We start from the raw sequence: 13,665 nt of genomic DNA, 5'->3' as shown, positions 1-13,665 counted from the left end.
CATTTCAATTTTTAAAATTCAGACACTGTGATTGATAGTATTGTTAATGAAAGCTTCATGCATTTTATGTTCCAACACCACAGCCTCCAAAACAGTGTCTGCGTCCCTCCACCATCATCTCAGGGTCCCACCATCAAACATCACCCTTTCACTGCACCCCCACCCATGGTAAAGTCAGTTCCAATTCCTAGGTTTTATCAATTAATTTTAAAACCATTGCAGACATCCTGTGCATCTGTGACAGGGGATCTGTTGAATGAACTGTATTCAGAATAGAACACCTAGCATCAAGAAGAAAGCAATAAGAACTAACTGGGTGTGGAGTGATTTTAGGATACAGTTAAGGGGTGGGGGTAAGGTAGATTAAAGTAGATTATAGTGTACAAGGAACCAAGATGTAGTAACTAGAGAGGGAACAGAACAGAGGGCATAGGAACAGAAGTTTGTTCTAAAAAAAACTTTGTTTTGTATCTTTTTCTTTGGAATTAGTCATGAAAAGCAATGTTCAAATATAGAAAGCAGATGGAATAAAAATATCTATCTGTGTACTGTATTTGTAACATAACTGCAGGATGATTCTAAAATAGAGTGATTTAACTGTGAACTTCACCTGGATATGGCCTAAATTCAAAGATAACTGCAATCAAAATTTGGTTGTTTTCAGCCAAAAATAAGAAATAATAAAATGGAAGTAAACAAAAAATCCTTTTGGGAGTTCTGGAACTGTCCATAAAAAATGACTCCTGGGTGTTAGTGAGCATATTCAGATAGCAGGTTCTCTTGGGTAGTAGTGTCAACATTTACTCAGACAAGCAAGCCACGTTTTGTCCAAGTATTATCAACGTTATTTCTGCAGTACATCAGGTTCTCTGATTCTGGTTTACAAGTTCTTTGGAAAGGAAGTCTCACTTCTCAATCAATGTAAGTATGAGAGAAAAACATTTTCTTTCCCATGCTCACTGCCAAATATCCTATTCTACCAAATACTTAGAATTATCAAATTAAGCATAGTTCTAATAAACTTGACCTGCTATTTTGCAGAAGTGCAGTAATTGGTTTTTACAGACAGATTTTGGAGCAAGTTGAACAATTTCTTAAAAGGTCTTCATAGCACACTAATGAGTAAATTGTGTAATGTGTAAATTAGAAATCTGTAGAGCCGATTTAAAGGAGAACCGCATAAGACACTTTTCAAAATGGAAAGTGCTCAAGAATAATATAGACTCTCTATTGTAGGTATAAACATGTGCTTGACCACCCAGGAATGATTTTCTTGATGGAAAAATTGCAGCAAGTTTTTCAGGCAGACAATGCAGCAAGCTCTCCGGAAGCAGTTCTGTTTTGTTCTGCTGGGCAACAGGTCGAAATGTGAATCTTCTTCTCCCCGTGCAGTTTGTCAACAATTATGTTGACCAATTTGGAGGAAGGAAATATGAAGATATTAGGTAAGAGAGACTTATTTTTCTCACCCAGATGGAGGCATAAGCAGGAAATGTCTCATGAAGTCAAATTATTACGAGGAAAAAAAGGATATTATGACAGTGACTAAAGAGACATGGAGACAGTAATAGCTGCTGGTGGAAAACTCCTCCAAATCCAGCCTTCCTGTGTCCTTTGGGTAGTGATTCTTGAGCACCAGAATATGAGCTAAAAGGAGCACAATCTGTTTCCTATCACAGAATAACCACTGGGTCTGAGCTCTACAGCGGCTTCCCAGAAGCCTAACAGAGAAAGATTATCACAGAATTGTGTATCCAGTTCCTTCAACAATTGTATTTATAGCAAATAGAAGTAATCAGAAAGGAGGCTGCTGCTATCTTTCTCATGATTTATGAGTACAACATTGACCCCAATAACTGAAAGAGCCCTTGGCTGAGGAAGGAGATACCAGACATACTCCTAGTGTGGGGTGTTGGGAGAATGAGCACAAACTTGAAAAATTAAGTGGTGGTGTGTGGACAGGCAGACACTGAAATTTTCTGTGTTGACAAACTAAATTTGAGAACACTGTCAAACACTGTCCTCCCATTGTTCATCGATTTTGCTTGAGCGGGATCAGTAATGTCTCCATTTTGAGACTTCTTACTATGTTTGGCATATCGAACAACATGCAATTATATCTGATTGACCAAAAGGTACCTATTGCATTTGGGCTTACTGGGAAGACTTCTATCTGTCTCGCAAATTAACTGTTATCCCTAGAATTCAACTGGTTGCTACTTCTTTCAAGACAGTAGTTGTGGTTTTGTTGGAAGTTTGAGATTAGTTCTAAAAGTCAGTTCTGAGATGAGCTAAGCCTAACAGGATACTGTCGCACCCCTGAACATCACAAGGTGATTGGCAAAGTCACTATTCTAGAGGAAAAAAAGAAGGCAAAAAAAACTTTTCTAATTTTTTAAAATTTCATTTATGTAAGCAGAAATTTTATTTCTGTGAGCAGGTAACAGAAAGGGGAAGTGTATCAGAATAATTGTTGAAGTGCTTACTTCAGGCAGTAAATTTCATAGTTTTTGAATCTCTTTTCAAATTAGGGAACTCAGAATATTCTATTTCCGAATGCTCGAGTATCTTTTTTTTTTGTTCCAAGTCTGGAGTTCCAGATTCAGACTGTGGAAAAGAACATTCTAAGAGATACCTACAGAAAAGTATGTCTTCTAGAAAGGGCAGTTGGAACAGCAGGGTAGGAACTACATCTGAACTGGTAGAGACACATTGCAAAATAGTTGCAAGAGAAGCAACTATTCAGGTGAAGAAACAAAGAAAACAATGAAATGTATAAACAGTAAGTGTCCTACAATGTACCTGACTACTCCACATGGTCTAAGTCTCCCACTTCGAGCAAATTGTCTAATTGTCTAATTTAACACGTCTGAAGAGGAGACTTTCTCCTGCACACCTGCAGTACAGTTGTTCCTGCCCACTAATTCAAAGTTTGAAGAATTTAATTCTTAGTGTATAGTCCATCTAGTATTAAACTACTAAAAGACTACTCAGCTGCACAGTAGTGATGGAACTTTCCATTCATGTGTCCGATCCATGTAGAACCCTGTTGAATTCACTGCACTGCCAAACTTGAGCACTGTTTTAAGAGTTGCTGAGCACAACTCTCAAGGAATAAGTGGAAAGATCCAATGCATCTGAACACATACACACAGACAGAGAAGAATTTTGCTAACACATATTTTCCCAGTCATCAACAATCGCTGAGCCCTCTTCTGGGCCACTCTTGACCCCACTCTGGTCCGGTGGTTCACTTAGTTTCTACCTCACTCCTGTAACTGTGAATATGAATAGGTGAAGCTACTCAAGAACTGGAAGTTCAGTGAGATATAAACAAACATCTCAGTGAGATATAAACACACATTGGGGCTCAGAGAGATGGTTCAGCAGGGAAGTTGCTGGCCCAGGTTCCATCCATAGTACTTCAGAGGGTTCCCTGAGCCCAGTGTGGAGTGATCCCTGAGCACAGAGTGGAGTGGGGTCCCAAAAAAAGAACGAGTAAACACAAAACATCATGAATATCTGAATATTATTGCCCAGTGATTTCAGAGCAATTTGGGGAGGGAGAATGAGGAGAGGTTGGTGGGGAGCGCTGGGGCAAGGCCCTGGCAGAAGAAATCTGTGAATTTTGTTCCCTTAGTGAAAACATGGGCTGGAGCGATAGCACAGTGGGTAAGGTGTTTGCCTTGCACATGGCCAACCCGGGTTCAATTCTTATGTCCTTCTTGGAGAGGCCAGCAAGCTACTGAGAGTATCTTGCCCACACAGCAGAGCCTGGCAAGCTCCCCATGGCATATTAGATATGCCAAAAACAGTAACAACAAATCTCATACTGGTGCTTGCTCTAGCAAATCAATGAACTACAGGAAGACAGTGCTGCAGTGCTACAGTCTAATTACACTGGAGGAGGCCTTTAATACAGGTTGTAAAGGGAAATGGTAATGTACATTCCTGTTTTGTTCCATAATTAAAAATGAATGTGAAAATTTGTCTGTTAGGTATGATAGTGAAATCTTCATTGTTTTTTATTCATGGAGGTACAAAGCAGAAAAGAGATTCAGTGTATCTTGTTTAGGTTTAATAATTAGATCTAAAAGGTACAGGGGCAGATCCATAGTACCAAATGTGTCATTACAAAACAAGATACTGAACAAACTGACCTGGATGGATCTCTTCATAGACCAGGTCAATGATCAGCCCTTCCATGAGCTTTGACTATGGGGTAGTTCCATATTTTCTGTAAGAAATAAGTCTCATTCAGGAGAAAAGGGATGATGCTCTTAACCCAAGGAAAAGGCTGAGTGTCTGTGTCTGCAGATTGTTTGAAAATCTATGCTGAAGATCTATGCCCAAGCAAGAGGAAATATAAACAAATGGGACTACATTAAACTAAGAAGCTTCTGCACCTCAAAAGAAACAGTGACCAAAATACAGAGAGAGCCCACAGAATGGGAAAAATTATTTACCCAATACCCATCAGATAAGGGGTTAATATCCAGGATATACAAGACATTTGCTCGAGCGGGCCCAGTAACGTCTCCATTGGAGACTTTGTTGTTACTGTCTCTGGCATATCGAATACTCTCGGTAGCTTGCCGGGTTCTCCGAGAGGGGCGGAGGAATCGAACTCGGGTCGGCCATGTTGGCCGCTTGTAAGGCGAACGCCCTACCGCTGTGCTATTTACCTTTATACAAGACATTAGTAGAATTGTACAAGAAAAAAAACTCCAATCCCATCAAAAAATGGGAAGAATAAATGAACAGAAACTTTCTCAAAATAAAAAAAAAGGAAATACAAATGGCCATAAGGCACATGAAAAAATTCTCTACATCACTAATCATCAGGGAGATGCAAATCAAAACAACAATAAGATATATCACACCACAGAGACTGGCACACATCAAAAAGAACAAAAACAACCAGAGATAGCACAGATGTGGGGAGAAAGGGACTCTCTTTCATTGTTGGTGGGAATGCTGACTGGTTCAGCCTTTTGGGAAAACAATATGGGCATCTCTTAAAAAACTAGAAATTGAGCTTCCATATTACTCCATCAATACAACTTCTGGGAATATATCCTGAGGGTGCAAAAAAGCACAGTAGAAATGATATCTACACCTGTATGTTCATTGCAGCACTGTTCACAGTAACCAGAATCTGGAAACAACCCGAGTGCCCGAGAACAGATGACTGGTTAAAGAAACTTTGGTACATCTACACAATGGAATACTATGCAGCTCTTGGGAAATATGAAGTCATGAAATTTGCTTATAAGTGGGTGGTCATGGAGAGTATCACACTAAGTTAAATGAGTCAGAAAGAGAGGGACAGACATAGAATGACTGCACTCATTTATGGAATATAAAATAACACAATATGAGGCAAACACCCAAGGACAGTAGAGACAAGGGCAAGGAAGATTTCTTCATGGTTGGTAGCCTGCTTCATGAACTGGGGAAGAAGGCAGTTGGAATAGAGAAGGGATCACCAAGTCAATGATGGTTGAAGGGATCTCTCGGGATGGAAGATGTATGATGAAAGTAGATAAAAGACCAAACATGATGGCCTCTCAGTATGTACTGCAAACTATAATCCCAAAAGTTGAGAGAGAATAAGAGGGAAATTGTCATAGAAGAAGGGGAAGTGGTGGGATGGGTATGGGGTAGGGATACTGAGGACACTGGTGGTGGAAAATGTAGGTGGAGGGATGGGTGTTTGATCACTGTATGACTGAAACTCAAACATGAAAGCTTTGTAACTGTATCTCATGGTGATTATATACATACATATATATATATATAATCTATGCTCTGACTTTAATAATCTATTCAGACAGTGATTTTACAAACCAGAGAATTACTCACTTGGGAAATTTCTTAGTGCCTCATACTGGAAGGAATGATCCCCAACCCAGGAAGAAGGAAGAGTTGTTGCTGGAACAACTTTAAAGAGCTTAAAGAAATCAAAATGCAAATTCTATGTCTATTATCATTGTCTAAAGGATTGCTCACCCTAGGGAAAAAACATACAGGAACTCAAGGCTAGGGCAGATCTGTTAAAATCCTGGACAATGGAAAAGGACAGGAGGGAAATTCTTCTGGAATCTACTATCTTGTTCCCTATACCTGGGTGACAGAGACACTCTCTGGGTAAAGACAAGAAGCACAGAAAGGCAAGGCTTATTCTCAACAACCAATGCATGAAAGTCACTTAGAAGAGGATGTCTTTATGATTTGACCAACTTTTATGTCTGGGGACATGTAGGAATCCAATACTAGCTCTACCTCTTGCCAGATTAGTAAACTTTGTCAGGTTTCTGAGTCTCCTCACAAGCAAAATATAAATAGCAAACATCTCTTTTACTATGTTGTTACAAGAAGTAAATGAGATAACTGGCCTCAATATCTCATGCTTAAAAATAAAATTTTCAGCAAATTAAGAAACCAGTCAGGTTTTTAAAAAGTTAGTTCGAAGAATATTCAAATGCATATAAAGACAATCAGAAAAGAAATACATAAGTACAAATCTTAAGCTATCACTCTTTGAATGGTTAACAGGATGAATAGTTAAGAGTTTAACATTTCTATCAGGCTATAAAATAATTATTACCCTACTAAGCAGATACTTATTTTCTCTTTCATTATTTATTGTGACTTGTTAGTCAAATAAACTGTCAACCATGTTACATTTCTCAAAGGTGTCAGATGACCAAACAGCAAGGATGTGCTTCAATTCCAACAAAGTTTAGCATAAGAACAAAGATTTAAGCAACCATAGTTTTTCATTTTCCTCTTTTACACTAACACCCAGAAAAGAACCAAAAGTGTTGGTATCTTTCTCTCCCCTCTGCAGTCGATTTAAATTTTACTGAGTCCTCCCAGTCAGGAGGCCAGGAGACAAACTGTTCATCTGAACCCAACTGCAATGGTTCAGGATCCCAAGAAGAGATCTGAGGGAAATTCTTCTGTTGGAGTAAGTCTTTTATTCACTTGTTAGACACTAACTTCCCAATCCAAGATCTTCTCCATGAATGTTAGAACTTTTGTACCACTGAGATGAATTCCACTAATGTTGGGAATATTGGTGGAGGACCTGAGTATAGAAACAGGACTTTAGACAGCTCATCCTTTTGAGTCCCGGAAATCTCAGTTGTCGGATCTGGCTCAATTTGTAAACCAGGTCTCCTTTGTGGGTTCAAGTGTTGCATGAGGTTTCCTGCTAAACTACTTATTTCTCAATTTCCTACTCAACTGAGGAAGCAAAAACCAAATCACCTTGCTCTGGGCTATAACCCCTCTGACTCAGTCTTGTGGTTTCTGTAAATGGTGCAATCTTGGTAAATTATAACTTATGGCTTGCATTGTGCATGGAGTTCTAAAGAACTGAGTCTCTATATTTCTGGGCCACCTTATCAGCCCAACCATGAGCTCGGTAATCATATGTCAATTTTTAGGGTCAGTCAATGCAACTTCACAACCAATAGGGTTGTAAACCTCACTCTCTTAGGATTAATTCCACTGGGCTATCTTGCCACCTTCCCTATGGTCCTTCCCTTCTTGCAAGCTCAGAGAAAGTAGACTTACTGGATGGTCAACTAAAGAAAACAGTAAGGATTCTTTAACAATAAGTCCAAGAGAACATTTCCAAGAAATGAAGGCATTGAAGTGTATGGATCTCCCCACCCTCACCCACACACACACATACATACATGAACACTGTACTGCCATCAATGCAGCTAATTGGAAGGAGATTCTGGCTGCTCTCTGCTTTTTTTTCCATTTTGGATCACACCTGGCAATGCACAGGAGTTACTCCTGGCTCTGCACTCAGGAATTACTCCTGGCGGTGCTCAGGGGACCACATGGGATGCTGGAAATTGAACCCAGGTCAGCCACGTGCAAGGCAAACCCCCTTCCCGCTGAGCTATCTTTCCAGCTCCTGGTCTCTGCTTTTTTGTTCCTTTTATTATATTCATAAATGGTGAATGAGGCTTGGAGGCAGCTCAATGAACCCTCAAGTCTTTAATTTTTGACCTGGGCCATATTTGGACAGAAGTTCACCTTTAAAATATAGCATAAACCACCTGTGTCTCTCAGAATTATACAAGCCTTATTTCTTCAATACAGAGTGCATCCCACATTCCTGACTTATGTCAAAGCACTTATTTTGAAAGATTGCTTAAAGTTATCCTTCAGGAGGACTGAGACGACAATAACTTTGTCCCCAAGTTCCTTCCCACTTACTCTGAGGAACCCTATCTTGATATTTGACGACAATTCTCCTTCATCCCTTCTCTACTTTCAGTTCTAGTTACTGGCTATCAGTCATTTTTACTAACATGATAATTATATTGACTGGTTATTAAACTGTCAATTGATGAATAAGGATTCTAGACATGTGCTAGGCAGTCAGTCAAGGGACCCCATGCTAATGAAGGTAAGAGAGTCATTAGAAACAAAAAGCAAATAAAAATGGAATGTTTTAAGTGATAAAAAAAAAAGCCCAAAACAAATCAAGAAGTAATTAGAGACCGGATAGATACTGAAGCAAGTAGCTTCCTGCTACCAGTCAGCTCAGGCTGTAAAACCAGACCCTTGGGTAGGAATGGTGCCCTGGAAAGACTGAAATGAGCAAAGAAATCTCAAGATCAAAAGTCTTCTTCATGGCAACTCCCTAGAAAGCTACCTTCAGTCTAAACTTGAAAAAATAAATCCTACACACTCACTTTTGTAAAAGCACATCCTTGAACTCTCCATCTGGAGTCACCCACAAAACCTAACTTCTGGGGGGGTGCTTATTTTCTTTCCTCTATGAGGTTCTTCTCTTTCTTCCATGCTTTCTAAATAAAATCGTTTAACTGTTTTCCCTGTGAATGATAAAACACAAAAAAATCTGGAGCCCAGATGGAGAATGAGGCTGACCTTTTCCCCTGCAAAGAGCATAACCTCACCTTAACCTGAAAAACATGGCTCCCTAAAAACTCAGGTGGTAAGAACCAGTCTCAGTGTGGTGAAGATGAAGAGGGACTTAGGTGCTCCTTGACACCTGTTTTAGTGAGGCTGTCTGAACTTTAATGTACATGCCCTGTAAGAGTTCGTGAAGGAGCTCATCACAGACTTTGCCAGTCTTGATCTTTTCCCAGGGCACACACCCTGCTCTTATCCTTTCCTGTTTGCTTTTCAAATATGATTTAAAAAATCAAATATAATAGATCTAATTCCCAGTGATATCAAGTGAACAATTATTATCACAGGAAGTTTATTAATCTGAGTGATATGTTGGTGGGAACAAGGAGGATATTTTCTTTCTTATTCCCTAGGGCAATGCTCCTTCTCTTCTTAGGTATGAAGCATGTCTGTCTTCTTCAGATAACTTCCTCCTCCGCAACACTTCCCTAATAGGGCTGAGTTCCTCTTTAGTCCAAGCCCTGGGGTGAGGGTGTATAATCATCCTAGAGAAGGTGAAGAATTCCTGCTGTGCTATGCAAAGTCTCAGGATTTCATGCATATAAAAAGAACCCAATACATACCTCCATCCCCTAGGAAACAACGTACCCCAAGACTCACAACGTGAAAGAGTTATGTAGGGATATGAACCACAGAACAGAGAGGTATTTGTCTCTTAGAATACAATCTCTACAGAGTCCAACCACTACAGAGAGTGGTGGCAATAACAGAACACTTTCACCTTTCATTATAAAATTCTACAACTAAGGACAAGTATTCTTAAGCTTATAGGGGTATTTAAATCTTGATGACTTTTGTTGGTCTGGTGAAAATTCAGGAGGAGTATGCTTTTCTCTACATTTAAAGCAATGTATTCTATACTAATTACAGTTTGAAGACACATAATCAACCAAGTTAGGGCTATGACTGAAAGATTTAAGTGCCAGCTTCTTGCCTACTTCTTCATGCCTTGTCACTCAACTAGGGGAAATGGAAGATCTCCTGGGGTACAGAAAGAAATCTTTGTTTGGGGGTGGGTTCTGGTGAGAAGTTCTCCTTTGTCTTTTGGAATTCCCATTTTACAAGACACTTGGCAAACCTACAGAGTAATGATATTGAGGCTATTTTTGAAAAATTTGCTGATCCCTATTTGCTGAGTATTCCCGACAGGGCATATTCCATGTTCCTTACTTTGCATTGAGTTTTATTTACATATTGAAATATCTTCCCATGCCTCTATTTTAATTGATTTGCAAGCTTAGGAGTGGGGAAAGGAAAAACTCCCAAAATCTCTAAGACAAAGTAAGTGTGGAACCAGCGAAGGTTGTCTGTCAGAATTGTGACCCACTCATACTCTCTTTTCTCTCTCTCCCACATGAACCCTAATCCCCCAAATCATACCTAACCCAATTAGCTGAAAATTAAAATTTAGCTTAGAATATATTGTTCCTCACATCACTATTCCCCATATCATCCATTCAAGAAGCAGGAAAATGATCAGCTGTGGTGTCGTGGACATTTTAGTATTCTTAATGTCGTAATTTTGGAACCAAAAAAGATTCAGGAGTAGTTGGAGAACTTGGAAAGAAAAACAAGCAGTAAGCATTGCTGGTTCCCAAGAAAGGGGGATAAAGAACAATAGAGATTTCTTTTTCTTCCCATTGGTTTCCTCACCCTCTACTTCCCAGGAACCTCATTTCACAAGAAAAAAGGAGATCAAGAGAGACTTGAGGTATCAATTACTTTTTTATTTCACAGAGGCATGTCTGGGAGTCCATCCCTAAGGCACAGTTGCTCTGCTACTCGCTGTGGGATTGTTCGTGGGCAATCACGCCGATCTTTATGAGCAGTATGAGGTACTCCTCAAAGTTAACTGCGCCATCACTATTGATATCCAATTCTTTAAACCAGGTATTGGAGTCCTTGCTCTGTCAAGATGAAGGAGAAATAAGTCAGACTAAGTCATGACTGTTTAAACAGGAGAGCACTCATTAGTGGTCTAGGTCACCATAATAGGCAGGCAGAGAATCCCAGCCACATCCAGCCCTCCTCACCTTGGTATACTTAGGACACTCAGTATCTATCAACTTCTTGAAGTCATTCTTGTCAACAGCATGGTTATTCCCTTTTTGCAGGGAATACTTGTGGAAGACATCAATCAAGGTGTTCAAGGAGTTCTCCAGATCTGTCAACATGGTTCTCAGTGGTTTCTCCACCTGGAAGAAAAAGCAAGTGGGACTTGGAGTTGGAGAGAGGACCTCAGCCCACAACACAATAAGGATTGGTGGGGCATTATAAGGTTCGTACTCTAAATTCTAACTTCTACTGTGCAAATAACTAAACCCAGTAACTTGCTGTCTGTGATTGGAAAGAATCAGTATATGGCTAAATGGGTGGCTCATAGCATCTGCAGTCATTGCTTGTTCCCCCACCTTCTTCCCAAGAAAGGTCTAGATTGGGAAATAAATGTTCCATCACTCCCAATCTTACTAGAGATCCTTTCTTATCCTATTCTTGCTTTCATTTTGTGGGGCTTCTGGACCTTTGTCTAGATTTCCCTCAACAATTTCTTTCCTGGACAAGGCTACTCTACTCACCAGCCCTCCGCAGAGGAAACCCAAGGGGAACATCAGACCCAGGCAAATGCCACTTACCAGTTCTCCTTGAAGCAGAGGAGTTGACAACGGATGCCAGGCTGAGAGGCAGCTCTCTTTTATAGGAACTGGGCTTGGCTAGTTACTTGGTGCCTCTGGCCATCTAGAGACAGCCACTCTCTTTCAGGGTTGCTACAGCCTCTAGTTTCCCAACCAGGAGCATGGAGCAATCTCTGCACAGAATGAAAATTTCTGATAGGGTGGCAGTGAGGAAGGAAATGTAAAAATGAGGAAGATATTTTCCAGGCAATAGAGACCAGAGGGAAAAACCAAGAAGAGAGGTGTGGTGAGGGCCCCTCTGGGGGGGACTCCTGGCAACCACTTGTTTAGGTTTACCTGACCAGGAAACTCATTCCTGAGTCCTCCTGAGGCCTCCTCACCATTGCTATTGCTACTTCTATGTGCTATGATCTGTCTGTGCATCTCTGACATGAAATGGACATGGAATTATTAATCCTTTTCCCGCATTATTCTCAGACTCTCAAAGGCTCCTAAAAGTTTAAGATATTTGTCTGGGTTACAGGATTCTACTGAAAGTGGAGGGTCCTATTACTGTTGATACTTTGTGTGGTAGTTGGACTCTTCTGCAGAAACTATGGGGCTAATCAATGAATCTCTCCCAATGTTTGAACCCTTGTACAACTCTTCTGCTCTGTGGAGGTGAGTCTGTTATATACCCCAGGAGATGATGGGGCTGACTGAGGTTCACTGTGCGTTAATGAGGCCCTGAGCTTGTCTAAACACAAGAGGAGTTCCTCAACTCTCTCAAGGATGATTATATTGTTAGACTCCCAAAGTTTGGGTTCAAGAGGAAGACCCAGATCTCTGGAGGTGTAGGAAGGATGTGGAGGAAGCTATTTTCTGAAGAATCCAGAAGTATGTCAGGACCCAGAGGATAAGGGAAGCTATCCAATTTCCCTGAATTTTCAGAAAAAATTCCTGCCTTCTTTAAAAAAACATACTTTCAAATTAAAGAGCCATGATTTACAGTTACTGGTAGTTAGGTTTTAGGCATACAATAATCCAACACTAGTCCCTCCATCTGTGTCAATTTTCCTCCACCCGTATTCCCATGTTCCCTCCCCATCCCAAACCCCACTCCACCCCCCTTGTGTCAACTTGACAGGAACATTACAAAATTTCAGTGGTTGATGCTTAGATCTCATGTTTTTTTAGTTCTGTTGAATCTGTGTTTTGGGTATATGGCTATGTCCCTCACTTATATCACTGATATAACTGCAGTTCTGATGCCTGCTAATCCATTAATTCTTGTTTTCTTCTCCCCACCCTTGATTTCTTTCCTTCTCTGTCTCTTCTCCAAACACTGGGGTCAAGGATGATCTAAGCATTCCTCTTATATTTCCTCATCCAATAGTCTGCATTCCACAGATAAGTGAGATCATCCTGAGTTTCCTTTATTCTTCCAGCTTACTTTACTCAACATGATACCTTCCAGTTTCAACCATATTACAGCAAATTGCATGATTTCATCCTTTCAGCTGCATAGTATTCCATTAAATATATATATATATATATATATATATATATATACCATTATATATATGTGTCTGGCATATCGAATACTCTCGGTAGCTTGCCGGGCTCTCCGAGAGGGGCGGAGGAATCGAATTCGGGTCGGCCATGTTGGCCGCTTGTAAGGCGAACGCCCTACCCGCTGTGCTATCGCTCCAGCCCCAGCTGGATATGCCAGACACAGTAACAACAAAGTCTCCAATGGAGACGTTACTGGGTCCGCTCGAGCAAATCGACGATCAACGGGAGGGCCTTTACCTTTACCTTTTTATATATATGTGTGATATATATGTGAAATATATATCATATATGTGAGATATATATCTCACATCATCAAAATGCATTCATCTGTTGTTGACACTTAACTTGATTCCATAGCTTTGCTATTGTACTGAGTGCAGGGATGAGTAATGGTATGATATGTCCTCTGAGAGAGAGTTTGTTGTCCTAATTCCCAAAAGAGGAATTGCTGTATCATACAGCAGTTCAATTCTAAGTTTACTGAAAACTCTCCACACTGTTTTCCATAGGG

General features: G+C 40.3%; 1 protein-coding gene across 1 annotated transcript; it reads right to left on the bottom strand.

The window, feature by feature from the left end:
* Positions 1-10,685: 10,685 nt before the first annotated feature.
* S100A8 (S100 calcium binding protein A8) lies at positions 10,686-11,678 on the bottom strand. The gene is made up of 3 exons (XM_056123640.1): positions 11,601-11,678; positions 11,001-11,162; positions 10,686-10,874 (listed from the first exon to the last, which is right to left on the bottom strand). Exons 2-3 carry the CDS (start codon positions 11,139-11,141, stop codon positions 10,746-10,748), a joined length of 270 nt encoding a protein of 89 aa, XP_055979615.1. The 5' UTR covers positions 11,142-11,162; positions 11,601-11,678; the 3' UTR covers positions 10,686-10,745.
* Between the last annotated feature and the right edge of the window lie 1,987 nt (positions 11,679-13,665).

Source organism: Sorex fumeus, unplaced genomic scaffold (assembly GCF_029834395.1).
Source record: "Sorex fumeus unplaced genomic scaffold, SorFum_2.1 ptg000047l, whole genome shotgun sequence".
NCBI classification, from domain to species: Eukaryota; Metazoa; Chordata; class Mammalia; order Eulipotyphla; family Soricidae; genus Sorex; species Sorex fumeus.
This window is presented reverse-complemented; position numbering and strand designations above follow the sequence as displayed.